The sequence below is a fragment of the Monosiga brevicollis genome, genomic scaffold, assembly GCF_000002865.3.
Source record: "Monosiga brevicollis MX1 MONBRscaffold_13 genomic scaffold, whole genome shotgun sequence".
NCBI classification, from domain to species: domain Eukaryota; class Choanoflagellata; order Craspedida; family Salpingoecidae; genus Monosiga; species Monosiga brevicollis.
In genome coordinates this window covers 1,012,701-1,040,170 of record NW_001865050.1, presented here as the reverse complement: position 1 = coordinate 1,040,170, position 27,470 = coordinate 1,012,701, and the positions used below count along the sequence as shown (strand labels likewise).

Genomic DNA, 27,470 nt, shown 5'->3' with positions numbered 1-27,470 from the left:
GCAGCTGATGCAGGTGATGGGCCTCAAGCCTCATGTACGTATCCGCACCAGCATGGTCGAGTCCACGCACACACACACACACACACACACACACACACACACACACACACACACACACACACACACACACACACACACACACACACACACACACACACACACACACACACACACACACACACTTAACTATATTGATCTTATATGGTTTGTGAGCACAGACGGAATACTATCTGCTCGAGGGGGAATTGGGAACTTTTGAACTGGAAAAGCTACGCATGGTAAGCGGCTACTATCCTTTCTCAAGACGAGGTTGTCTGCTGCTGCCAAGCATCGTTCGCTGACCATCTAAACTTGGACTGGCTTGGCGCGCAAATAGACCGAAGACACGCTCATTGCCAAGCGCAAGTCCCTCAACTTGCTTTCAGCCTGGGAGCTACCGCTGCAAGATCTCGTGCTAGGGGATCGAATTGGCGCTGGCAGGTGTGCCTCGACTCGCTTGCGGTCTGAGCATGGGCTGTTCAGGCCACTCTTATCGCTTCTGCTGCGATGCCGCTTTCAGTTTTGGTGATGTGCGCCGGGGCACCTTGAATGATCGACCAGTGGCGGTCAAGACGCTCAAGCCTACGGAGCACAAACAGCTGAAGCAGGACTTTTTCAACGAGGCCGACATCATGAAGTAAGAGTGTGCTTGCTTCAACGCGTACCGAGACAAAAGACAAATCCTTGTCCCGCGAGAAAATTGGCTCTTGATCAAAAGCGGCACACGTGCATTGACTTTTTTTGAGATGCACCTGCGGCACCGTTGTAGAAACCTCAAGCACAAAAATATCCTAAGCTTGATCGGTATTGTCATGAACAAGACCCACAACATTATTGTCATGCCATTGGTACCTGACGGCAATCTTCAAGACTTGTTGCGGAGTGCACGCTTCACCAACAGGTGAGATCGCTTTTTCCCCAAACATGAGGTGTCAAATTACCAAGCGCTCATGGCTGCCCACGCCTCCCTCCCTCCGAATGTCGTGCTTTGCAGCGAGTTGCTGACCAAAGCCACAGATCTAATTGCAGCCTTGGAGTATCTGCATCACTCTGGTTTGAGCTTGTTCCCCATGCGTCGGGCTCAGCATCAAGGACCTGCCTTTCTGCAATGGACGACTTGATGAACCGCTTGGACGTGCCTTTCACATGTAGAGATACTTCATTGCGACATCGCCGCGCGCAACGTGCTCGTTTCTGGAAATGGTGAGGTATCCGGTGTCAGGCCTAAATTGGCCCGGATCATTCTGATCGAGTGTCTCATTCAATTGCCCTGGCACTCTGTGATGCATAGGCCAACTGTTGCTGGCCGACTTTGGGCTGGCCCGGCATGCCAACGTGCCTGAGGAGTGCGACGTTTCCAAGCGTGTCTTTCCCATCTCCGTGCGGTGGTCAGCACCCGAGGTTTGGCAAAAGCGTCTCATGTCCAAGAAAACCGACATGTAAGCATGTCCAGCTCGCGTGCTGGCAGTGTGTGCTTGTCTCCTGGAAATGTTCCGGTGGAGTCTGTCTACACCAGCCCAGCCTCATGCTGTGTTTGGGCACAACTCTGGCAGCTGGTCTTGGGGTATCTTGTTTTACGAGTGCATGACAGGAGGCGCAGTTCCCTATGTCGAGTGGAAAAACAAGGAAGTGCGCGATCAGGTGTCAGCTGGGTATCGTCTTCCGTGTCCACAGGGCTGCCCACCCTCCTTTCACGCTATCATGCTCGCCACCTGGCATCCCAACGCCGAGGAGAGGCCACACGCAGCAGATGTAGCACGAGTCAGTTACTCTACAAGCAATTCCCCATTCTTGGCCCAGTCGCGCTTCCTGTAAGGGCACTCACCACCAAGCCTGGCGTTGCTTGATGCTACAGGATATGGTTATGCTCAAGGTGGAGATTGCTCGTGAGGATCATCGCAGGTATTGTTGCCAACGTCTGCTTGGCACTGTGTCAGCTGCGTTGCTGCCAATTGCTTCCAAGTCTCATGGTACAACTTCATGACTGGAGTAGCCGACCTCGAGCATCTACCGACGGCAGCTTGTCCAAGAACGTACGGAAACGGCACTGCGCGCAGCATGACACGTGTTGAAGACGAATATCTATCTCATCACCCTTTGTTAATTTGCTCATTCTCGCTCTGGTCTCAGGTGAGCCGAACATCATCCACCAATAGCATTCAGGCGCCCTTTACACATTTCATGTCAACGCTAGGCATGCGCTCGAGTGCTGCTTCGCTCGACCTCGATCAAGCCGCAGCTTTGGTATGTATCCCTGCTACGCCATCTTTTAGCGAGTAGACTGCGCCGTTGCTCAGCAAATAACACCCCCACCTTGTAGTTTGTGTTCCACGAAGACCTTGACCAATGCCCTTGGTACCACGGCATCCGGCCCATCAAGAATATCAAAGAGGGTACGAGCTCACATCTCCTTGCACAAGGTTGACCCTTGCTTTGACCTCACGTGGTTTGTGCGTGGTGCAGCATCAGAACCTCTCCTGTTGAACCGAGGCGATTTCATTCTGCATGGAACCCACACCCCCTTCCAATACGTGTTGAGCATGCGTGGTGATGTACGTCCACTCGCTCATCTCAGGCGTTCACATGCTGTCAATTGTACGCCGTGTGCTCATCGCATGCGTCTGGTACCTACAACAGGTCCCGGTGCACATCACTTTGACGACGCAACCCGACGGCACCATACGATTCAAGGATCAGCAATATGCCGGCTTGCCCCACTTTCTCAAAGCTTGCATCGAGCAACCCATCGAACTCAAAGTTGATGGCCAGTACGTTCAGCGCTTTCAACCTGCATTGAACACCGCCATTGCAACCGGCTGATGTGCCTCTGATCCACCTTAGAATTATTACGCTTCGTCGTGGGATCAAGATGGAACAGGATGATGATGTACCGTCCATGTCCAAGGCACACCCCTTGTTGCATGACGTTGCCGAGGAAGGAGAGGATGGCGAGGGCTCCGGAGAGGCACCTCTTGAGCCACCACCACAAGCGCGCCCGCGTCGCATGCCGCCGCCACCACCTCCACCACAAGTCCAACATCAAGCGCACCATCAGACACCGCCGCCGCCACCACCTGCCAAGCCTTCCTTTAAGCCAACAGGCGGCGAGGCGCGTCGACCAGCGCCGCCGCCGCCGCCACCCAAACCAGCCAAGCCAAGAACACTTTCTGACCACGGGTCTCCAGTCCTTGCCCGCGAGGTACCCGAACCTCCCCACGATGTGTCCTCTCAGGAATCGAGTGTGGGCGAAGAGGCTATGGCCAACGATTTGAGCGAAGACGATGAGGGCGAAGATATTCAGCCACCAGAGGATATGCCTGAAGTAAGCAGCATTCCGTCCGAGTCAAATCCACTTCCGTTGTTCTCGGTGGTTGTCTTTTGCAAAGAGCTCACACTGCATGCCCTGCGTAGAGCCCTTCAGTCTGGCCGCACGTCTTTATCTGGTACTCGGTACGGCACTTTGATTGTTATTTTTTCTTGCGCTGGCTTTGCTCAGGCACGGTAGGTCTCACCCTGGCCCCGCTTGATCATACGTGCTGTCATTGGGCGCGGCGTGCTTAGCCGGATATCGAGCGAGCAACGGCGTGTGAGGTGTACACAAGTCTGCAGTCCACCGAGCAGATGGGGCCTGAATTTTATCCGTGGCTGGACCAATTTGACTTGGAGTGCGCTCCCGGTCAAGACGCGGAGGCTGCTCGCTTTGAGGTCCTGCAACACGTTGATGTGGGTACAAAACCGCAGGATAGCCCTCCTTCGTTTGCCTTCTCCGCGAGGATGGACTGGATGGTCACGCGCTCTCATTTTGTCTTGTCTGCTCCACGGACATGGCCTTCTGCTTTGTAGGCTGTCGTTGTCATGCTTTCGGAGAAGGCTGTGGCCTTGATGGGCTCAAGCAAGGGACACGATCCCGTGGCGTCGGAGCTGTTGACAGTGATGCGCCTGCATCAGCGTGAACAGCTGGCCATTATACCCATCTTTGTCGGTGCCAAATTGAGGCTGCCTCATCCCTCCAAAGCCGACAAGCACTTTGAGGTCTATGACAGTTATGACCCTGTGCCCCTCAAGCGGGTGCCGCAAAAACGACTCTCCTCTCCTCTGGGCGTACGTGGCGTGGCATCTGTGTGTGTGACCTGCTTTGTAAGCTGGTATGCGGCAGCTTTGACCATCGCAATGCTCATGCTGATTCTCAACGCTCCTGTAGAATGCAACATTGCGTGAAGTTGTCGCGTATATGCAAGATCTTTCTGCCGAAGGTCAGCCTTGCGTCTCCAGCCTGACCACCTTGGTTCATCCTTGGCTGTCAAAGCTTTGCCATATCCTTGATATCTTCTCTCAGCATTTGGTGCTCGGCTTCTTGGTTCAATAGCTTACTTTATTGATCCGGAAAACTCCGATCTGACTTTGATGGCGGAGGAGGTCGTCACCTGGTTTTTGAACCCAATGGGCCCAGCTGAAGATCTGGCAAGCTTGCCACCGCCACCGCCCTCCATGATTTTACCCGAGTTTGGGCACGACTCGCATACCTCGGCATGACCAACGAAGATGGCCTTTGTAGCCTCGAAAAGACTGCGCATCGGGAGAGATTTGTCGGGACAGAGTCCTCGTGTCCATACGGAAGCAGTTGCTCTTCTGATCATTTTGCGCCAGACCGAGGCTTAAGTTATCCAGCGCCACGTTTGTGCGCAAATTTATTCTGTTCGACCAGAACATTTTTGTCAGCAAAACCTTGTGGAGAGTGAGAGACTGAGAGTGTGTATAGAGAGGAGAGAGAGAGAGAGAGAGAGAGAGAGAGAGAGAGAGAGAGAGAGAGAGAGAGAGAGAGCGACCGTTTCTTCATTTTGGCTGGTAAGGAAGTGGAGGGGCAGGCGGCGGGAACGGCAGCGATGGGTGTTACGCTGCCAGCTTGAGGGTGCGCTGGAGGACCCAGGGGAGATTAATACCCTTGTATTTTGTGCCGTGTGGAAGGGGCATAGCGTTGGCCGACACGCCGCCTGTGTCAATGGCAGTGCGGCTTTCTAACTTTACTGTGGTGCTTGTGCAGCTGTTCCAATCCGGCTACTGCAAGGCGTTCCGCTCCATTTAATACGAGAGACGGGGCACCAGCTTGGACTTGTTCTAGGCAGACGGACACAGACACAGTCTCACACACCCGCCGCGCCACGCTCAAGGTGGTGGCGGGAGCGTGGTCTTTTCCATCGCAGGGGCGGTGTTGAGCCAATATCATGCGGCTCGTCACGCCACTCCTCGCCATTGCATGGCTGGCTTCGAGCGGCGACGCGCTCCTGCTACCTGGCACCCTCGGAAATAGCTGTCAATTAGGTCCAAACCAAGCTCAACCTCCCATCGCCCCGATGCGTTTTATGACCACCCGCAGTGATACTCCACAAAAGCCAACAGGGCTCACCATCGCTGGCTCAACCGCCAACATCTCCATCCTCGGTAACATGAGCGAGGTGCGTAGCGTCAGCTCAAGGCACACACAGACACACACAGACACAGGCAGACAGACAGACAGACAGATAGACAGATAGACAGACGGACGGACAGACAGACGCGCGCACACACACACACACCGTCTAGCAGATTGATACTGTCCCTACCTCGCGTGCCTCACTTGCTCCACTTCTCTGCGGCTGCGTGCGTACTGCTATGCAGTATGATATCTGGTTTACCCTTGAGACGGAGCCCAAGCGCCCCGAGGCTCGCGCTTACGCAGCCAGCATTGCTGCTGCTGATCGGTTCGTATTTTCTTCTTAGCAAATCATGCCCTCAACACGGCTGACCATGCTTTGAATCAAGCCTCACGGTCAAATTGCGCCTGCCTTGTTGCCATCAGGCAATCCATGCTGTTGCACGGAGGCTTGGTCCTTTCTGAAGCTCACACCAGCGTGAGCCAGGTTTTCCAGTGTTTCGGCGACGTCTGGCAGTTCAATGCCTCCTCGACGGTTAGTCCTCCTCTTTTAAGCTGGTCATGCCGGCAGTGCTGGTTTTGGTGCCTCACACTTTCTTTGCCAATACCTTTGGTTTGCAGCTGTGGCATCCTTTGGCAACAAACAGCGGGCCTTTGGCTCGAGGTAGGTGTGCGCACCACAACTGCAATTGTTTTTTTGTTTTTTTTTTGTTTTGTTATTTTCCCCCGTTTTTCTCTGGCCCATCCCTCCAGCTGACGCTCATTGACTTGTGCTGGATCAACTTGCGTGCCAATGACTTTGCATGGCGGACTTGACTGGCGCTAGGCTACCATTCAGCGGAGCGGTTGCGTCCTCGAGGGATGGCACACGATGTTATGGTTATCTTTGGTGGCCTCAGCTGCACAGGTCCCAGTTCGGGTGCGGCTGGGGAAGGAGATCCCGATATTTTGGACAACCGCCAGCCTCTGGGTGATGTTTGGCAGCTGGACTGGCTCACTGGGTCCGTACTATTTAGCTTTTGGTGCTGTCGCCCACAACTCGGGCCCGGGCGCCCTGGTGCATATCCACCTATAACTATGGTTATTTTTGCTCCCTAGGCGCTGGACTCGACTCGCAAATACAACCTTGAGCCCCAACGGACCCGGGCTTCGCTATGCAGCGGCATCCGCGTCCTGGCAAAACGTTCGTATCATAGTTTTGTCATTCTCATTTGACGTGGACAGGGTCGAGAGCTGATTTGAGTCGCGGGTGCCTTCTTCTTCTTCTTCTTCTTCTTCTTCTTGACAGGAGCTGCTACTGGTTTACGGCGGTTTCATGGGCCCAACTGGCGATGACAGCGACGGCAATCATACCATGTGGGCCTTCAACGTATCGAGCCGGACTTGGCGCCCACTAGCACTCAGCAGGCCGCCTCTGTACTCAGCGCCCGGCGTACGTGGCATGCCCCTCGGCTCAACAGTTGAAACAGTCTTTACCTTTATCGAACTCACATACTTCTTTCTTTGTTATGGCGCTTGCAGGCCGCAGCAGTCACAAAGTATTTCGACACGATGGTGATGGTGGGCGGCCTTGTACGAAAGCCCCTTGAGGACAACAACCTCGGCATCAGCAACCAAGCTCTAGTTCTAAACCTGACCACGTTCGTTTGTACCAGGAGAGGTGTTTGTGTGTTAAAGGTGATGTGACAGACCGGTGCGCTCGCGCTTGCTGCCATCCATCTCACCGAACTTGTTTTCATGCCCGACCTCTTGGTGATATCTAGCCTAGCGTTTGATTACCCCGCATCACTTCCACAAGGCATTGTCAACAGTATAGCCTTTACCCTCAACAATGACCCCTACGTGTTTGGTGGCGAGCGTACCATGACCGGTGCATCCCTTGCCGAGATTTATGCTTGTGAACTTTACCCAGCTTCAGAGGTCACCCTCTACGTGCGGCGCTATGCAGGATCCGTTTGGGAGGTTGGTGTTCTTCTGCAACGCATGCGAACCTCTGATGCAACAGTCGTACCGGCCCACTTGGCTGACACACACACACGCACACACACACACACACACCTTCTGTCTTTCTTTTTATATGTAGATACAAAATAGTTCATACAACAATAGGTACCTTGAAGGGCTGTTAGGCATGCCCCCAGACCCACGACAGGGCGCCACTGCACAAGTTCTAGAGGTATGTACATCGAACACCCTATCACCTGTTTTTATTTTTTTTAGTTTTTTCGTTTTTTATTTACATGTTAATTCTTCCGAAAGAGACAGAATGGCGTCAACGATACATCATGCCGTCGGGCTCACGATTTATCCTCTTTGACTGCGTGCCTCGCCCAACTTGTGGAATGCATTCGACTCAAAAGGCAACCACAGGTGTCGAGGCCACCGTGCTCTTTGGCGGCGTCAACACCTTTAGTTTGGCGTTCTTCAACGATCTGTGGGCGTTACATTCATTGGGCTCTGATGAATCGAGCTTTGCCATTTGGAACAAGGTGCGTTCGCGCCATGACGCAAGCTTGGCCCAAGAGCCAGCGCTACGTCATCGCTGCAGTCAAGCTCCACTAATGTCGTAATGGCCGTCGGGTCATGCGCGAGAGTTTAGGTGGACATTCCCAAGCGGCCTCCTATGACAGCCGGCCACTCACTGGTGTACCTCAATTCCAATGCCGTGCTTCAAATGGAGGGTTGGTCGCTATCCTACCAAACCCGTCTCCACCTGTGGGCATACGACTTGGACAAACACGAGTACGCCTATTGCCTCCCCGTTGTATTTGCCCATGCAATTGTGTGATTTCAAAACATGTCTTCTCCTTCCTCTTTGTCCTTCTCACCACCATCGCTCACTCGCACCGGGACCTGCTTTGTCATGTTTTACCATGCTCTGTCACCGGTGTGTGTATGACAGGTGGTCGTATCTCATTTCTGCCGAGGACAGCGTTGGCCCCAGTGCACGTGCTCACACCAACGCAGTGGCCATTGACGATGACCTAATGCTTTTGCACGGAGGCGTGTATTCCTTGCGCAACGGAAGCTGGGTTTATCTTTCTGATACCTGGCTTTTCAATCACACCGGTAAGTTTATGCTCGAGTAGCTGTGCCTTGACTTTGTCCTTTGGTCCTCTTTTCTTTTGTCTGGTTTGTTCAGTCATATCCTGTCATGTTGAGTTGGGGCCTCTAGCGCCCGCCGCCTTGCTTGTGGTTTGTACTGGCATTGGTCAAGTCTCACTTTGCTTCTCCCACTTTTGATTCTTCTGCCATACGCTGAATAACAGCTATGCAGTGGATCAACATTTCGCAGGCGGCTGGTGCACCTGCAGTGGCATCAAGTGTCTGCGACTACGTAGAGAGCGTTGGGTTTGTGGTCGCACAAGGCAAAGCCCTGGCTGGGCCAACCGAAGCCATTTACTTGCTGCGTTTCACCAAGACGCAGAACCCCTCAGCACCTTTGGCTGACCTGCATTGGGTTCGGGTTCCTGCCGCGAGCGGAGGAGCCGCCGCACGCTGGGGGCATTTTGGCGGCATTCTCATGGACCCTTATCAAAATCTGGCCCCCGTGCTGCTCCTGGCCGGGGGGCGCAACGATTCGGCCGTGTGTGAAGATGCCTGGCTCTTGAATCTCATACATTATAACTGGACCAGGATCGAGAACACCACAGACGCCCTCTTGCGGCGCGTTCCGCCCGCCACAATGCACGATGCATGTGCAAGCAACTACAATAACCTGGCACGGCGCGTTTTCTCGGCCCATACAGTGCTGCCATATCGACTGCAAGTTGTCGCCGGGTTTGGGGCGCTCATGAGTGGCGGAGTCCAAGTGCCATCGTCCTTGTCGCGATCCGAGCTGGTCTGCTTCGACGACCGCGTTGTGACCTTTAACATTCTTTCGCGCTCGTTTCAATCCGTTTCCGTGGTTGCTGGAAACATGACTGCCCGGGTGGAGTCGAGCATGACCATGATGAGCGCGAGCAATGCTACCATCTTACTGACCGCTGGGGCAGATGCAACGTCCTACCTCGAGGACAGCAGCATCATGATGCTGGGTTGTCCCCCGGGCCATTTTGCCGGCAGCTTTGCATCCGATACGTGCCAGCCCTGTGCGCGAGGCACCTATGCCAACTTGCACGGCTCAACAGAGTGCCTGAAGTGCCCAGCAGACGTGACGACTCTGCATGAAGGTTCTACCAGTGCCGCGGCATGTAACACCTGCGACGACTCAGTCTGCCACCATCACGGGCAGTGCAATGTGATCAACGGGAATGCCACGTGCAACTGCCGCTTTGCTTTCCAATTGTCGGATCGCTGTGAGCTGCCCTCGACGGCACTGATTATGGTGGCGGCCATCCTGGCTGCCCTGATTGTGGGTGTGGCCATCACGGCCATGCAACGACGCGTGCGCCTCTTCCACGCCCGCTCAGAGCTGGCGTACAGTCGGATCGAGGACTTACAAAACGAAGTTGGTGACTACAAACGAACATGGGCCATTGACCATGCTCAGCTCCGAAATTTTCGCCTTCTAGACAAGGGTACCTTTGCAGAGGTCTATCGGGCGCAATGGGGTGGAGAGCTGGTGGCTGTCAAGAAGATGCACACGGCATTGGTTGAAATGCGCATCTGGAACCGCAGCATTACTTCTGACTTTGATCGAGAAGTGCGATTGTTGCAGCGCACGCGGCACCGAAACATCGTCCTATTTTATGGTGCCGGCGAGGACCCAGACCAACGTCCATTTCTGGTTACGGAATTCTGCGAACGCGGATCTTTGCGATCCTTGTTGGTGGATGTCAAAGAGGACCTGCCGGTGGACTTGTGTCTGTCACTGGCCACAGATGCCGCACGGGGGCTGCGCTTTTTGCATCGTCTCAGACCGCCCCAAATTCATCGTGACATCAAGAGTCCGAATCTACTCGTGACCTCCAACTATGTATGCAAGGTATGTATTGATATATGTTTGGCAACAACGTGCATGGCCAAGTGGACGGGATTTGAATGCTGGGTACTTTTGCTGAGCCAGGCTGCTCTCTGACTTGACGGTGCGATGTTGCTTGGCGCGCAGGTGGCGGACCTGGGCACGGCTCGTCTCATCGAGGAGATGGGTATCGAACGTACCAAGCCCAGCGGGGAGGACGCCAAGGCCACCGATTCCGTTCACGTTCGCCACCAATCAATTCAGGTTCGCACACGTTTGTCTCTGCTTCGCCCTCCTCTGCTGGGCTTGAATGGGCCAAGCAGGATACTGACGCTTCGCCGGTGGTCTTGTAGAATGAGGATACCGAGGTCACCATGACGACGCAAGTGGGTACCATTCTTTGGATGGCACCGGAAGTATGGGGCGGTAGCTACAATGCCAGCTGCGACGTCTACTCCTTTGGTTTGTCTTGCCCCATCGGCCCAGCGCCTGGTTGCATCTATCGGATGCTTGCTGAGCACGGTGAAGGGGGGAAGGTTTTATGCCCATGATTCATGTTTCTCACGGGTTGGCGCTTGTTTGCGTGTCTGTTTCTTTGCTCGTTTGAAAATGTGGACAGGCGTGGTGCTATGGGAGTTGATTACGCGGCAGCTTCCCTTTGAGTACGAGGGCTTTCTCAATCTGCATCCAACGAATTTCTTTGCTGAAGTGGTGCGCCCCCAACGTCGACCCACCATCCCGTCAGAAGTTGGCCTGCGCGTAAGTGCCCCGACTGGATTGCAGCAACCTGCCGCGACCCGCGGATTGGTTGGCTTATTCTTGCCAATCAGCACGGGACTTGTCATGGCTCACCTGATCGTGAACGTGCCTTCTCTTAGAGTGCCGGGTTTCCGGCCGATTATCACAAACTGATGAGACGGTGCTGGGAAGAGGATCCGCGATTGCGCCCCAACATGACAGCTGTAACCAACACGTTGCTGCGGTTGGTTGAATCTGGTCAGCAGGTTGCATCGGCAAACACCCCTTCGTCTTATCAACGGCGCGCCATGAGCCAGCTGCCAGCGGCGGCTCAGACAGTGGGCCATACCTCTTCTCGGCCCAGCCATCTCATTTGAAGTGAGTGAATGGGCGGAGGCAGTTGGTAAACTCCAATCAGTCGTGTCTAGGCCCGTTTAAGCGGGATATACCTGGTGGTGGTGGTGGTATCCGTGCATGTGAGAATGATCATGTTTGTTCTTGGCTTTACGCGTGTAGTGTGAAAGATCATGCGATTCTTTGGTAGGGGTTGTTGTTGTTGTTGTTCTTCTTCTTTTTTCCTCCCGCTGAGCGGGAATAAAACAGCGGCCAAGGGCGTGCTGCAACCCAGGCAGAGATTGGGAAACGCTGAAAAACCATTTCTTTGACGGTTGCATTTTCAATTTGCCAATTTATGTTCCTTTCGATATGTCTTGTTCAGATTTGGTGCCTCTCGGGGCGAGACCGTCGTCACGAGGATTGCCCGAGACGAGTCAGCTCACTGCCAGGGTTGGTAGTAATCACCAAATTCCACCTTCACGTGACCATCTGCGACGCGCGGCAGGAGTCCTGCCACGGGAATAACATTCCAGTGAAGGGCTAGCGTGACGTCCTTGTTCTTCCTATTGAAACGAAAGCAGCGCAAGGGTTTGAGTAGAAGCGGCCTGAACTTGCGCGAATGAGATGCAAAGTTAGCAATGTGAAGCATGCTTACAGGAGGCCGTGGCCATCGTCAAAAAAGGGGTACTTGAGCTGAACGTTGCTCAGATTGAAGCGATCAGCCCCCGAGTTGCGCAGCACGATTTGATCCCAGACCACCACCTGGTTCAAGCGCTGTGTCATGACAATGATCACACCCATCAGTGAGCACGCACAGTCTACCAGGTGGAGAAAACCAAACAAACAAAGCACATGAATGGCTGCGTTCTGCGATGGGTGCGTGGACCTACGTTTTTGCGCGTCTTGTATTCTGCGGTCATGTAGAGGAAAAGCTGCTTGGTGTTCCAATTGAACAGCGGCGACAGGTCTACACCACGAAGATGAGGGGTGGCGCTTCCAGTCGAAAGGTATCAAAGCAATGTTGCATGACACTGACCAGCATCGATGTCAAAGGTGAAGCTGGCTCGGTCATAGGACTTTTGAATATGGTGAAACTGCCGCAAATCGCCCCTGCCACAGCCCAAGGTGAGGTCGAAGAATGCCGTGAGCGAGGCAACGCACTGCCTGAGAAGGAAATGCACAAATTCAAATCAACCGGACGTACACCACCGGGTTGTTCACACGAATGTCAACGGAGGGGACTGCTGATTCCAAGCTGGCCGTGAGAAAGCAGCCCAGGGTGGCAATGGCCAGACAGGAGAAGGCGTACGCGAAAAGCGCGTTGGCCCGAGTCACAAAATTGTGCATCGTCATGCCGCTGATTGAGCAGCAGCTGAGGAGGCCAAGGACAGACACAGCCAATGATCCAGAAGCAAGGCCAACACAAGCACAACTGTGGATCAACCCTGAGACCCCAGTGGCAGTCAAGAGGTGCGATCAGCGATCAAGCGCCGCCGCCTCTCTCTCTCTCTCTCTCTCTCTCTCTCTCTCTCTCTCTGTCTGTGCCGTGAGCACAACAGTAAATTACAACACGTTTGTATTGTTGTAATTTACTGTTGTGTTGTTTGAGGTGCGGACAGTGGTTTGCGGACGTGATTTCCGGCGACAGGAGGGGCAGGGGGGTGGCGACGAGTGGTGGCTCGGGTTGCTCGCTTCCCGTTCTGAGCTGGGCTTCCTGACTGTGTGGATTGGGTTGGAGTAGGTGGGCTGGTGGTGGTGGTGTGATTTACTTTTAAACTTTGAAGAAGCGTGGGTGGCGCGGACGAGAATAAAACCCAGCGAGCGACAAGCGCTGCGGTGCGAAGGACGTGAGGCGCAAGGACGCCTTGGTAACGGAGACCCATGGCAAGTGTGTCGAGGAGGCGCCTGCGGCTGGCGCTGGTGCTGGCATTGGCACTGGTGCTGGGTGGGGCTGGCGCACCCATCGGTGAGCGTGAAGGCAAGAGAGTGGCGATTATCGGTGCGGGCGTGGCGGGCAGTGCCACCGCCTACTTTCTACGCCACAATGGTCGCCTCAACCTAACCGAGGAGGACGAACCGGTACGCAAACCAAGGCGATACCAGCCACCACGATGAGTGGCTGTGCGCAAAGATTGCGGGCTGACTGCTTTTTTGTTTTTTGGGTGTGTCGTGATCCTCCACTGGGCAAACTGCCATCGGTGCCTAGAGTAACTTGGTGATTGACATGTACGATGCGAGTGCTGAGCTGCAGTGCGGTCGCGTCAGGTCGATCGATGTGAATGGTATGACTTGCCCTTATCCTTTGTGCGCGGTTGAACACTTCTTGTGCAAGCTCATGCCAGCTCCCACCCGACAGGCAAAACGGTGGAGGTGGGTGGTGCTGTCATTCACAATAGCAATTACTATGCCACCACACTGGCCAAGCAGCTCGGGCTGGAGCGCACTCTCCGTACGATACCGTCCTGCCGGGATCCTGATAAAACCTTTGCACCACAGGCTCGAGTCTGTCTTGCCAAATCTGCTTCGTGAGCCCTCTGGCTGACAGACTGATCTTTCATCATTGTCTACCACTCTGCCACCCGGGCTTGTACCGCAGCCTCTTACAAAGAATCCGTTGAGGCGAAGCCCCGCATGGGCGTGCTTGGGGAGGAAGGCCTGGTCATTGAAACCAGCACATATCAGGTGCGCAACCCAGCCTTGGATGGCGTTGTTTGGCATTACTTGACCAGGCTCACAGGCAGGCGTGGCATAGCTTTGGACAGCGGCAAAGATGTTGCTGCGTTATGGGCTTAGCCCCTTTCGAGTGAACCATGCCACCTTGGGCGTGCTGCACAGGTTTTCAGAGATTTACGAGCAACACGAGCAAGGTGCGCTTTGTTGTCCACGGCGAATCGTGGGGAATTGCCATCCTTACACCTGGCGGTGCCCCACGTGTAGGCCAAACCTTTGAGGACATTGCCGAATTTGTCGAGATGATTGGTGCAGTCAATTTGACCAATACGTCTTTGCGGTCTGTAGAGCAGAGCGCATTGTCTCGACTTGTTCACGCTTCGTCTGACTCACACCAATGACGGCTAACTTGGGGGCGGTCCTTTTTTTATTTTTTTATTTTTTTTTATTTTATTTTATTTTTTTCTTGTTGTCTCACAAACACTTTGGATGGGCGCGACAGCCAATTTCTGATCAATGAGGGTGTGGGAGAGACATTCATCAACGAAGTGGTTGCAGGGGTGATGCGCGTCAACTATGGACAGGTATGTGCACGGGTGTTTCACCCCAATTACTCGTTGCTAGCCGTTTGAAGTCTTCCCGTTAGCCACTTGACCTGCTCTTTGGCATGGTTCCTGGCGCCGCTCATACCCCTTGTTGTCTTTTTTGTGGCGTTCCTTGTCTTGTGGTGATGTTCAGTCGGTCGATGTTCCCGCTTTTGTGGGCTTGGTGTCCTTGGCCGGTGGGACGGACGATATCTGGGCCATTGAGGGCGGAAACTGGAGGGTATGTGCAAATGTGGAATCTGTGGTGTGAGCAATGGCTCGCGTCAAGTTCACCGAGGCATCGCCGTGGTAGTTGTGCGAGGGCTTGCGAGAGGCCAGCACCATGACGCTGCGCACAAGACACACCATAACTGGCCTGCAGGTGGCGCCAGCTGCGGGGCCCAAGGACTTTAGACTCGTGTGGACGGATGGTACTAGTCGCATTGACCACGGGCATGATGCATGGGCTGGCATTTGCCATTTCCTTTCTCTTCCAACTCAATGTTTTCGTCGTCATAGATGAAGGCAATGTGGTGAGCTCGGAAAAGTATGACGCAGTGGTGATTGCCGCTGGCCTGAGCGAGGCCAAGCTGCAGCTGCCCAAGAGTGTGCGCAAAAAGGTGCGGGAGCGCGCCCTGTACCGCACAGATAGATGGCTGCGGCCGGGGAGCAGCCGTTGTGAGTCCATGTCCGTTCATTTTGCTGTTTGCGGCCAAATTTTGAAAAATGACAGGTGGTTGAGACACCATATCATACGACCGTAGCCACCATCGTACAAGGACAGCTGCGCGATCTGTTTGATCATTTGGCCTGTGATCTCCCCGAGGTGCGTACTTCCAGCGTTAAAGAGGAAGGCCGATGTCGTGGCATCGCGCGCCCCCGCGCGCGGTTCTGTCTGGATGCCAGAAGCAATTTGACTTGAGAGATGTCGGGCTATCCATCTTGCTGATCCGAACCACTCGTTGAACCAGGTTTTGTTAACGACGGAGCATGAGGACCATCCCTTTTCTAGCCTGGGTTTGTTTCTCGTGCGCGCGCACGCGCGCGTGTGGGCACATGCATCAGCGAGGGAAAGGGAGGCAAAAATTAGAGGAATTTCGGTGTTATCATTGAATTTGTATGTTTTTGTGCAGGCCGTCTGGGGAGCCTGCCGGCTACGGAGGAAATGCCTTGCCCTGGCATTTACAAGGTGAGCTACTCAACGGTGTCAGGGCTGCCACCTCTTAAACTCGCGGGTAGAGTCTCTCTCGCTCATGTCTCAACGGCAATGGGAGTCTTAGATTTTCTCATCTCAGCCTCTGGGCGATGCGGAGCTTGACGCCTTATTCGCAACGCAGCTGGCCGAGGTTCGTTTGTTCCCGGGCAGACGAATTTCTTTCATGACGGATGTCACTGTTTTGTCGATTTCTTCTTCGTTTCCGCGATGTTGGACCCTGGCTCGCGTGGCCAGTTATAATTGGCTCACAAGCAACGTGGTGTGACGCAGCCGGAAGTGCGCGTGTGGAAAGCTTATCCCGAGTATGGCGTCGGCCAGCCCCACTCTGCTGTCGAGCTCATGCCTGGTACGTGCAGCTTCCACGGATTGGGTCTCTGAGTACTCGATGGAGCTCATTGGCGGGTTGGGATCGGGTTTAGGGCTGGTCTATGTCAATGCGGTGGAGACTGTGGCATCGGCAATCGAGGTGTCGCTGATCGGTGCGCGCAACGCGGCACTACTGGTCGGGCATCACTTTTTGGCTGAAGCGGAAGGTTCCTACCATGCTGCCGCCGCTGCCACCGCGACCACAGCCGAGGATGAGGTCCCGGTGGAAGAGGCCGAGGCGGCGAAAGAACCAGAGGCAGCAGAGGTGGAGGATCAGGTGGCGGCAGCGCAAGTGTCAAATGACGAGCAAGAAGCTGGACATGATGCCGCACATGAGCGGGCCAAGTACACCGAAGCGTCCAACAAGGAGCAACACACCAAAGTGTCGCCAGAACACAAAAAGGCCAAGCCGAAGCGCGCTGCCTCGACGGAGGCGCCACCAAAGTCTAAAAAGCGTACTTCGCAGCACACGGAACTCTAGAGGGCAGCAAGTCGCCATGCCATAAAAACTGTGCACGTACGGGGTTTTTTTTTTGTCCGGGTGTGTGTGCGTGTGCGTGCATCCATATGACGAGCCCGCTCAGCCAGAATTCACTTTGCTCTTTTGCCCGTGAAAGTTGAAGTGGTGAAGCGACTTGCATTCAACAAGCAGAACGCACCCAGATGCCCGATCAAGCCAGAGTGAGACCCTCAGGGAGAAGGCAAGGCTCCAACGATGCGCCCATAACCAGTTGGAAAGAGGGACCTTAGTGGGAGGGGGGAGGCAAGGCTCCAACGATGCGCCCATAGCAAGCCTGAGAGATGGCAATGTGCCAAGAGTCAACACCACCAGAACATGATGACATGTGTTTAAAAATGGAGGGGAACACTTGTCCTTAGCGCACACATTTTGTGACGTTGCGTGTGTGATAAGCAGGAACACATGTAGCTGATTCTGGACAACTGGGTGGTGTGAGTACCAATATAATACTTATTGCAGTCTATTTGATGGAATTTGTAGGTTTGTTAATATTGTTGATGTGAGTAGATGTGGTATATGTTGTGGTTTATGTAAGGCGTCTCGAACGTTCCTAGTACGACATCTTCCCGAATGTTTTCGTCATCTTCTTACATAGTGTACATTACAAATTCTTCGTTTTCCTCTGCTCCTATGCATTTAAGGTTGAATGGTTGACGCAAGGCGCGTTTGACCCAACCACATAGATGGCCCACCTCATTCACAAACACCACCAACACATACACAAAATAAAACAGCATCAAATATGAAATCTACAAAAAGTCTCTGATAAGCGCGTAAAAGTCGGAATTGAACGTCGTCGGTAGAACCAGAGAGCCACCATCTACACTTTTTCACCCCAGAGAGTCGGTCCTGACCCAAGGGATCGACCCATTATAAATCAATGCTTTAGCAGAGATCCAGTGTATCCAAGGCCATACTGCAGAGACGCGTTTCACCCACGATCCCAAAACGGAAAAACTCAAGACACTTTTTTTTTTAACTTTTTTCTTTTATTCTTCACACACACACACACACACACACATATTTCTGATCAAAACGGCAGCGCCCTCTGGCTGCCCCCGCCGCCTCGCTCACTCACTCACTCACTCACTCGCTATTGGGGCAGTGTTGTAACCACATCGCCAAGCCGGCCCCTCATTCGCTTGACCATACTTCCTTGACACAAGCCAATACGCTCGCCCCCCCTTACCGCATTGAAAACTGAGAGAGAGAACTCTCGCGCGCGCTCTCTCTCTCTCTCTCTCTCTCTCTCTCTCTCAGTCGGGTCAGTCGGTCGGTCAGCTGGTCGGGGTGACTGGCACGATTCCCCCCCCTTCCCGCTCTCGCCGACGCTTATACAGACAACAGTATACCAGTTCTTCCGGGAGTAGACAACGACTGTAAACTGGTTGCTGCCCACCGCGCTCCTCAGGTCCGCAAACCATGAATATGCAGTCAGACCCGGACTCCCCGATGCTTGGCAGCGGGCACAGCGGCAACGATGATGCCGGTTCCAACACGGGGCAGCATCCTGTCAAACGAACTCGCCGTCAGATTCGCCACCGCGTACGTACCCACCACCATCACCATCCGCTGCCGTTTGCCTCGACGCTGGTACACGGAAGAAGAGAAAATGAGACATGGCGCATTGGGTTGCTCACTTGCCGTCACCTTGGCGCTCCCCCCCCTCAACAGGAAACGGAGAAGCTTCGCCGGGAGCGATTGGCAGATGGTTATTCTCGCCTGCAAGACTTGTTGGTCTTGCCGCGGACCCTCGAAAAGTCGGCCGTGCTCGAATCTGCAGCCGCCCGTATCGTTGAGCTGACCAAGGCGTTGGAGCGGGTTGAAAAGTCAAATGCTGTTCTGACAGAACAACTCGCCCAATCTCAGCAACAGCAACAGCACCATCAACTCCAGCTTCTTCAATTGCAACAGCAGCAGCAGCAGGTCACACACACCTTCTCGCACGGCTCAAGTAGCATCTACCCCACGCAGCCTCAGCACCAGCATGGACACTTGACCATGCATGCCCCGCAGCAAACGCTCGTGGGCTCCCCCAACAGCGATCATAGCAGCAGTAGCAGCCCTACTCAATCAGGGCTCATCGCCGCGCCTGGGTCTTTCCCCTCTCACCCCCACGACCCAGTTCACCACAAGACCTCCAACTGGCCCGCACAGGATCATCGTCACCACTCAGACCGTGGCGATGCATGGCAGGGCCTGACCATGCGTACATCTGCCTCCTATACGTGGGACATGGACCAGAAACCGGGAGTTGAGGGCAACCTACACTTTGCCCCCTTAGCCTCCTCCCACACCATGCGAACACACCAAAACCGGCCTGCGTACGCCGGTGCAAGCTCCACCTTCAATCGCGACTTGCTTGACCTAGCCATCGACTACCCTCACCAAGGCAACAACCCCGGCACCACGGATGCTGATGTTGAAGTCTTAAGCACCCGCAATGCAATGGACGTGTACGACATCATGATTGAGCTCAAGGTCAACCCCTGCATTGGTCGCTTTAAGTGTCAGGGACCTCGCGTTCTAGAACTGAATACCCATGCCGAAAACATGCTCGGAATCACGGCCTGCTCCATTGCAAACACCCTAAACTGGCATAATCGGGTCACAGTACCGGACGACCCCATGTTGAATGTGCGAGACCTCATTCAGTTTCTGAGTGATAAGAGCCTTCTCCTCCGCTCCGTACGGCGGATGCGCACCTCCACAGGCGAAGTTATCTGGTCTTACGGCGTCACTCGCATTGTTGAACTTTTTGATATCATGTATCCCGTTCTTGAGAGCAACTTCATCCCCATCGAACCTCCTGCTGACGGCCGTGCCCTCGTGGTCGTCGAACCGCGAAACCCGTGAGAAAGTCCCGTTGCTGCGGCGCTCATCATCCGCCAGCTCCCGATCCTCGATCCTAATTGCCCTCGATTATTGCCCATCTTGTGCCGTTTGCACGTTTCTGCCCGTCTGTGATTGGCAACCGTGCCTCATCGTCTGCTTCCCTCTCATGTGCGCTTCTGTTGAGTCTGGCGTTTACATGATGTTTCGTCTGGGCCACATGTCCCTTCCCCCCCGCCTCGCTTTACTGTCTGTTCTTGCCGGTTTGAAATGTTTTCTACCCCGACTGTTGTTCCTTATTCGTGGCGAATTCAGCTGCTGTTCCAGCGTGTCTCTATCTCCGATGGCTTGTGAAAGCCTTGAATACAGTCCTCTTTCCTGCTCCTTTTGATTTCAAAGCCTGTTGCCACCTGAACAAGGGCAGCCACCACCCCACGCAACGGTGACCAAAGCGTTTATGTATCAGACAGCCGGCTCCTAAAGTGACAGTCTCCCACCAAAAGGAAAGAAACACACACACACACACACGATTTTATTAAAATTTTTTTGTTTTATTTTTTTTTGTGTGAGCGGAGTCCATACTCACCGCGCAGTTCGCAGACAAACGCTTGACGCAGGACCCTCCCCCTCCTCAGCGCGCGCGCGCGCACACACACACACACACACACACACACACACACACACACACACACACACACACACACACACACACACACACACACACACACACACACACACACACACACACACACACGAGGATGGCAGATGCAGTGGCAGAACGGCGGCGCTTGGCTCGGGAGCGGCGAAAGCAGCGAGTTTTGAACAACTCGGAAAATCGACTCGAGGCTCTGTCCCATGCCAATGTTCGCGAGGCTGCGCCCGTCTCGGCCAAGGACGAACGCGCCTTGCATCAAAGTCTTGAGCGGGCTGCTGCTCAGCCCCAGGCCACCTCCGCACCTACTACCGCAAGTGAGGAGCAGCCATCTGCCTCGAAGCAGCAAACCCAGGCTACAGCCGATTCGCAGCTGCGCCAGCGTCATGGCACAACTGCCACACCAGTTCCGCAGGATGCAGTAGCTGCTGCATCATCCCCAGATGCTTCGGAACCGACCACTGCGCCGACCTCACTTCCCAACACCGGCTTCGGACCTTCTCGAGCAAAGTCTATGGGCTCGCCGTTTGCTCGGCAGCCTTTTGTCCCGGTCCATCTACCTTCACTGGTGGTGGTGCTACTCACATGGCTTGCAGCCATCTGGGGCCCTCAAGACTGGGTGGTGAGTCTTGCTAACCAGTTCCGCCCTCTTCTCCGCTCTTTTGCCGTTGACGACACTCACGGGCTCTGCCTTGGGCTTTTGTGCTGTGCCAGGGAGAGGCAGGCACTGTGGCGGCATTGATTGCCGGAATGGCCATGTATGATCGACGTCCCAAGGAACTGGCTGCCTACTTTATGGTTGCTGTAGTCACCCTCACGCTCGTCAAAGCCTCCTCGTAACCGCGATGTTGCCGTCGCGCAGCACCCAGCGTCACCTCTCTTCTACTAGAGAGCGCACAGTACGGAGCACCATCCTCAGCGATTCTTTGATCATCTCTGGCCCCCCACCCCCACATGACTTGATGACCCTCGTGGCCGCGCCACCTGTGAATCCATTTCTCTACCAGACACTCCATTGTGAACACCGAGCGCATTTCCTTGCAGCTGCAAAGGCTTTGTGTCTAGGGTGCGCCTTGCACCGCGCCGAGCCACCCCTCGATTGGCCAAATTCACAGTCAAGTTTTCCTTCTTCTTCTTCTTCTTTCACACATGCACTCAACAAAATTTCAACTTGGATTCTGACGTGTGACCTATGCCTTGCGGAAAGAGCCAATGTCGCAAGAGTGGGTTCAACCATGACCGCCCGGCGGTCTAGTGGCACATACTTGAACACCCCAAACTGCCATCTGCTTGCACAGTGCCCTCTCACTGAGCCTCATATAAAGCTCGGCCAACGACTCAGGAGGGGATGCAGGGTCGCGCTGTTTATCGGAGCTTGCCCTCGCGCTTGAGCTGCTTTGTAAACTGATCCAGTTTGTTTTGCAGGTGACGCAAAACCTCAATCTCTTCAGACAGCGCCACGCGCTTGCCAGCGATGAGGTTTGTCTTGGCCTCGGGATCCTACAAGTTAACACGAACATAACATCCCATCAGCGTGCACAATGACCATAAGACTTGGCCTTGATGCTAATCGATGACGCATGAGCAGCACCTTACCGCACTCATGTCATTCAAAACTTCACGGATTGATTCTTGCAGCTCGCGCTTATACTGCATGGCCTCAAGCCGCAGCATATTGACGGTCGCTTCAAGCATGTTGTTCAAGCGCCAAAAGAGCAGCACATCATGACAGGCCAGCCCGTTGACAGGCTGGCACACTCGGGACTCACAGCCAAACTTGCTACGGCAATACTTGGCAGATTGCAGCGCCTGCTCCAGGAAGTGGCGCTTGAACAAAAGACCGTACGTCTCCTCAATCGCCTCTGCAGCCACCCGCACCCGAAGATCAGACGTCGTTTCAGCCAGGTACAGACGAGCCAGGGCGAAAAAAAAAGTTTACAAAACACTCAAAGAGCGCACCTGGTTCTACATTCATGCGATACTTGCGCTTGAGACTGTGTTGCAAACTGCGAATTTCCTCCGTGTTCAGGCCTCGGCGAATTTCAGTCTATTGCGCCCCCAGGCAGGCACAACAGTACAGAGCAAGTCAAGGCGCATCAGTACAGCGCAGCAAGTCGCTGTCCCGCACTCGCACTGCCTGCGGACACGCACCTGCTTGCCCTTGAAGTAATGCTGCAATTCCCCAGCGCAAGCGTTGAATTGGTGTTGGTCAGTGGTGTTTGACGTCCAGGTCAGCCAGCGCCACCAGGCACTGCTGCCCTTGCGAGTGGCAATGTCGGCATCTGTGCGCTGCAGCTCCGTGGTCAGTTTCCAATTCATGAATTTGGCGGCTGCATCCCAGTCCCGTCGGGTGCGGATGACATCGTCGCGCAGCATGAGCTCTTGGACGCTGCGAATTTTGGAAATGGAGTGTGGATCCCACTCAAAGTTTGCGCTGCACGCCTCCTTGACCTCGGCCTTCAGCTTGTCAAAGACGCCGTCCTCATCGCGAATGGTCAGGACCCGCATAAACTCGCCCATGAGCGTACTAATTCATTGAAAAAGAACGCACCGATGAGAGACAACACACAGGGCGACCCAAGCTTGATTCACACGAAGTGTGTAGCGGTTTGACACTTACTCGCGGGCAGCTTTGACGGAGAGACGTGGCAGCTCGGCCGCAGCCCAAGCATCGAGAGCGTTTTCAACACGAGTCTGGGTGGCGTGGCAAGAGGTCATACACGTGGGGTGCGGTGTGATATGAGACTGGTCGCGATGGCAGCACAAAAACGCCTGGGAACCTTTCGAGCCTCTTGAACCTTGACGGAGGGAGGGGGTTGACAAGCGCCAGGAGAAGCAGGCCAGCACCTTGAATTCGGCGGCTGATTCAACTTGCGACGCAGAGACGTAGATTTCATCAATGATGAAAGGACGAATGGTATCCCAAATCTAAATGAACGCACACGCAACATTGTCAAATCAACGTCAAAGCCACCACATCCAGCCGAACGTCAACAATGAGCAACGTCGGACACGCAAAGGAAGCGCAGCTCTCACCTTTTCGTGCAGCACCTGCTCCCACTGTTCCGGTGTCATTTCATCATTGAATTCGGTAATGTTTTGCAGGATGTCGTGCCGACCCATGTTGAAAAGGTCGTCGCGGCTGAGGCGGGCTTGATTAGGATAGGTGTTCTTCCACTCGGTCTCTTTTTGCTTCAGGGCCCGCTGAATATCTTGCGATTCTTGTTGCACCGTGTCCCGGACGCGCTCCCAAAAAATGTCAGACACCATCCTGGAGGATCAGGAACGGTATGAGGACGATAAATGCCAAGAGCTGGGCCTGCATGTCATGCGACAAGAGCATCACCGCTTCTCATCGTACCGAGCGAGATTATCTGTGCCTGTGCGACGCGTGTTGAAGGTTTGACTCTTGAAAAGGTCGGATTCTTGAAAGTAGCGTCGCTCGTTTGCCCGAATGTGCTCAATGCTAGCCTCTGGATCCGCTGTTCCTGTTACGACGGCAAAGTAGGCGCGTGCTTGCATATTAAAGCGCTCGCCCTGCAAAATGGATTGCAGCTGCAACCACCCCGCGCCGGTGGGACAAGCGTAAATGCAAGGCAATGAGCCTTGGTCAAGCATGCTCACACCCATGCTCACACCCGTTTGCCGACACAAACGAGAAAGGTACCTTGGTGGGAGCGACATTCATCTTTTCAGCCATGTCAATCTTGGTGAGCACAAACACGGTGCGATCGCCTGAGAGTAGGGCAGCATGGCAACAGAAACCAGTGAGCTGAGAGCAGACGACCGTGGGCACATGATGGATGCAAGAAAACCGCTGCGCATGAAGCACAGGCTGTGAACGGGCGAGCGCAAACGCTTTGATGCGCCAAACTTGCCTTCGGGATCCGCAGAACGGACGAGATCGGCTACGCTGCTGGCTTCGGCATCACGCGAGGCGTCTTGCACACAGAGGATGATGCTGTTTGGGTTTTCAATGTGTTGCTTGCACATGTCCAGGATGGAGCCTTTGGTGCTTTCGGGCATGCCGCGAGTATGGTGTTGGATGATGCCGGGCAAGTCGACCAACACCATGGGCTGCAGGCCAGGACCTCGAAGATCAAGGGCCAGCGTTTGATTGCTCACCACGGCGCCACCGGCAACGCTGGACACCATGCGACGCTCAATCTCATCACGCAGATCCTTGAGGTCACCCTCACTGCGTAGGTTGTACATTCGCTGGGAGTCCTTGAACTGAGCCACGTGGTCCCGACCCTCGCTCAACGTCACCTGCAAGACCATTCAACCATTCAACACAGGGTCACATAACGGCCAGTTCAAGAGAAGGGCCATTGCGGATGGCGGTTGGCCAGCTCACCTGAATGGGCGAGCGCGTCATCATCTCTCCAGCTCCGCGTGGAAAGATGCGGGCGCGCACAAGCACCTCAAGCACGCTGGTTTTGCCAGCAGACTACGACATAATGTCACAGCAGAATGTTACGGGCAAATGCCGGTCATGGGGTCGAGCACCAAACCACGATTTCAATATCGAGAGCCAATGGGAGCGAATGAGAGAGAGAGCAAGGAGGGATGGCGGGTTGGGAGGAGGACAAACCTGATCGCCAACAACAACGACGCGAGGCAAACGCTCTTGGGCTGCAAAGTTGCTGTCGACTTGACTGCGAAGCTGCAGAATATCACTGAAGAGGTCGATGGCCCGCTTGGCCTTGTCGGGCTTACTCTACCATCGCGTGGCAGCGGAACAGGCCAGGGGCGTCCACACAGACAGAACGATTTGACGTGAGACGGCGGGGCATGAGTAATGTGAACGACCAGGGTTGATGCGGCCTACCTTGGCGGCGTTGATGATGTTGACACGGTGGAGCTCCTCATTCTCGCCCTTGAGGCGATCGATATCTGCCTGCAGGCGGTTGCGTTCTTCCAGCAACTCCTGGCGCGCGGCGTCCTCGGCCCCCGCCAGGCGCGTTTCGAGGTCGTCAATGGTATCGCGAAGCTGTGCCACAGCAGCTTCACGGTCTTGTTGGAGTTTGTGCACCTGCGCCTGTAGTTCGGCGATGAGTGCCTGCTGTTCAAGCACTTGTTTTTCAGCGGGTGATGGACCCTTATCGCCATCGCCATCGGATCCTGCAGCTGCAGCTGCAGCTGCGGCTGCCGCAGCTGCATCACCATCCCCCGATGGTTCGGGATTGGGCTCGTTGCCATCATGGTTGTGGGCATGGCTGCGCTCCAATTCTGGTGTCATGCGAGAACGAATAACTTCGAGCTCACTCTTCATTGCGCCCATGATGGAGTTGGCTCCATCTGCAAGGTCAGCAATGCCAAATGGGAGATCCACATCTGGAATGGACTTGCGCATTTGATCAGCGGCTGCACCGAAACCGCCAATGATCATGCCGGGAACAACGACGAAGCGCTTGAAAACGGCACCCGCAGCGGCAACGACCGAGACAACTTGACGTCGTTGCCCAAAGCCTTGGTGTTGCAGCACGCGCCCAGGCTGGCGTTGGGCTGGGCACAATTGAAATATCGGGAGGGTGGCACATACACAAGGAATCAGGCTAAGCAACGCCCTGCAGTACGAAAGAGTCTGGAGCATGGGGGCGTACCGAGGGCATGATAGCCGCGCAGACAGAGGGCTGCACGAGAGGCAAGCGCCCGGGGCGGGGCTGCCATGGTGGAAAGGTGCAGACCAAAAGCACAATGTTGCAAAAGCCAAAACGTCTCAAACCCGAGGACACCAAACTTTTGAATGCCCCTGGCCGAGGAGACTAGGCGCCAGAAGCGAACGAGCGGCGAGAGAATGGTGAGCCATCAACACGTTGAAGGTGAGCACGAGCCGACCAAGAGCGAGTCAACAAACAGGAACAGCACAAAATCCCAAAGCACAGTGTGTTTGATCATGGATGGAAGACACGGATGGCAGATGTGCATGGAAGACGCCCGGCTGGGTGGGATGGGGGAGGCCTTGGGTTGGTCGTCGACCAGTAACAATGACTCCAGACCAAGCGCATCAACCCGCAAATGCTTCCCCTTCTTGTCTGCTCGCTGTGAGAGTGGATGCCGCGACTCTGACCCGCGCTAGCCTTGTAAAGATTGACCATCTTTCAGAGAGGGCATAGCGCCGCGCAACGCAGACCCAGTACCGCGGGGCAGCCCCAGGCACATGGCCACCAGCAAGAACATCGCAAGCACCATGATAATGCTTGTCACGGAGAATACGAGCACACAGGCACACACTGGCACACGAGCACAGCAGCGAGGAGAAGCACAGACAGCAGAACCAACACCAAGGGCCTCGAGCCACACCAGCCTCAGAGTTGCATTCAAATGCTCCCCTCCAGAGCAGCCAACACTGGCACTGCCATTTCACACACGCGCGCGCGCGGCCGCGGGCTCGTTCGCACCTGAAATCGCACAGAGAGAGAGAAGCCAAAAGGCACTTGTGCGTCAAGTGTGATTCGCAAAAGGCATTAACCGTGTTGTAGGTGGAGTGGGGTGTGAGACTCGCTGACGCAAGGTGCTTCCTTAACTTTACAGGGTTTCTTTTATTTTCTGTGCTTGTTTACTTTAAAGGGGTGTGATGATTGCAAACCAAGTGCAATGGAACGGAACGTACTGCTACCATGCGTCATTGATAGTTACAACAAGTAATACAGTAGGGGAGCTGGGAACGAAAAAGGGCAGCGCCTCCGGCGGCTCCAACATCATGAGCCCTGTTGGCGTGAAGGATGGCGGGGCAGGGGTGTGAGCCGCATGTGGCCAGGGGTGAACTGGGCTCTGCAAAGTGCCACACAAACCTTGCGTGCGTTGAAGAGCGATCCATCCGCCTGTTTACCTATGGTGTCATGCCTGGAGGCCTTCAGACTGAAACGGACGAGCCAATAGGGACGATGCTACACCCAGCGACTGGCGCTTAGCGCCCTCACCATAAAGGCTGCACACCGCAAAGGCTGCAAACCACAAACCACACACGCCTCGAGGCAGGCGATATGCAAGCCACAGCCCGCTGGCTGCCATCATCATCTCCTCTCCACATCCGCTACCATTCAATTCATCTCTCTCTGTCTCTCTGTCTCTCTAAGTCTCTCTCTCTCTCTGTCTCTCTGTCTCTCTAAGTCTCTCTCTCTCTCTCTCTCTCTCTCTCTCTCTCTCTCTCTCTCTCTCTCTCTCTCTCTCTCTCTCTCTCTCTCTCTCTCTCTGTGAT

The 27,470-nt window shown here is 54.5% G+C and overlaps 6 protein-coding genes across 6 annotated transcripts; 4 read left to right on the top strand and 2 right to left on the bottom strand.

Annotated features, from left to right (window-relative positions):
• Nucleotides 1–382: 382 nt before the first annotated feature.
• Nucleotides 383–11,467, top strand: MONBRDRAFT_37485 (uncharacterized protein; the record flags this gene model as incomplete). The annotated part of the gene is made up of 19 exons (XM_001746715.1): nt 383–480; nt 560–676; nt 809–940; nt 1,895–2,072; nt 2,170–2,283; nt 2,360–2,432; nt 2,615–2,807; nt 2,881–3,361; nt 3,883–4,184; nt 5,876–5,984; nt 6,738–6,818; nt 6,971–7,109; nt 7,248–7,411; nt 8,377–8,518; nt 8,719–10,376; nt 10,500–10,616; nt 10,706–10,874; nt 10,972–11,111; nt 11,231–11,467. Exons 2-19 carry the CDS (start codon nt 672–674, stop codon nt 11,465–11,467), a joined length of 4,434 nt encoding a protein of 1,477 aa, XP_001746767.1. The 5' UTR covers nt 383–480; nt 560–671.
• Nucleotides 11,468–11,753: 286 nt separating this feature from the next.
• Nucleotides 11,754–12,952, bottom strand: MONBRDRAFT_37484 (uncharacterized protein). Its single transcript, XM_001746586.1, has 5 exons — nt 12,631–12,952; nt 12,463–12,536; nt 12,317–12,393; nt 12,082–12,200; nt 11,754–11,989 (listed from the first exon to the last, which is right to left on the bottom strand). Exons 1-5 carry the CDS (start codon nt 12,777–12,779, stop codon nt 11,866–11,868), a joined length of 543 nt encoding a protein of 180 aa, XP_001746638.1. The 5' UTR covers nt 12,780–12,952; the 3' UTR covers nt 11,754–11,865.
• Nucleotides 12,953–13,307: 355 nt separating this feature from the next.
• On the top strand, nt 13,308–16,743 carry MONBRDRAFT_26319 (uncharacterized protein; the record flags this gene model as incomplete). The annotated part of the gene is made up of 15 exons (XM_001746714.1): nt 13,308–13,505; nt 13,633–13,708; nt 13,783–13,875; nt 14,189–14,293; nt 14,364–14,436; nt 14,599–14,680; nt 14,835–14,921; nt 14,994–15,111; nt 15,200–15,300; nt 15,414–15,506; nt 15,652–15,697; nt 15,814–15,869; nt 15,961–16,026; nt 16,167–16,242; nt 16,316–16,743. The coding sequence occupies 15 exons, from the start codon at nt 13,308–13,310 to the stop codon at nt 16,741–16,743; spliced, it is 1,698 nt and encodes a 565-aa protein (XP_001746766.1).
• Nucleotides 16,744–17,795: 1,052 nt separating this feature from the next.
• Mb_HLH_7 (uncharacterized protein) lies at nt 17,796–19,638 on the top strand (the record flags this gene model as incomplete). Its single annotated transcript, XM_001746713.1, has 1 exon — nt 17,796–19,638. The coding sequence occupies exon 1, from the start codon at nt 18,205–18,207 to the stop codon at nt 19,636–19,638; it is 1,434 nt and encodes a 477-aa protein (XP_001746765.1). The 5' UTR covers nt 17,796–18,204.
• A 1,787-nt stretch (nt 19,639–21,425) lies between these two features.
• On the bottom strand, nt 21,426–26,461 carry MONBRDRAFT_32839 (uncharacterized protein; the record flags this gene model as incomplete). Its single annotated transcript, XM_001746585.1, has 15 exons — nt 21,426–21,766; nt 21,863–22,128; nt 22,226–22,313; nt 22,418–22,793; nt 22,887–22,960; nt 23,114–23,194; nt 23,303–23,537; nt 23,628–23,821; nt 23,934–24,038; nt 24,167–24,535; nt 24,624–24,716; nt 24,861–24,986; nt 25,098–25,774; nt 25,873–25,932; nt 26,365–26,461. The coding sequence occupies 15 exons, from the start codon at nt 26,459–26,461 to the stop codon at nt 21,632–21,634; spliced, it is 2,976 nt and encodes a 991-aa protein (XP_001746637.1). The 3' UTR covers nt 21,426–21,631.
• A 511-nt stretch (nt 26,462–26,972) lies between these two features.
• Nucleotides 26,973–27,469, top strand: MONBRDRAFT_26316 (uncharacterized protein; the record flags this gene model as incomplete). The annotated part of the gene is made up of 2 exons (XM_001746712.1): nt 26,973–27,008; nt 27,152–27,469. 2 exons carry the CDS (start codon nt 26,973–26,975, stop codon nt 27,467–27,469), a joined length of 354 nt encoding a protein of 117 aa, XP_001746764.1.
• Nucleotide 27,470: the final 1 nt, after the last annotated feature.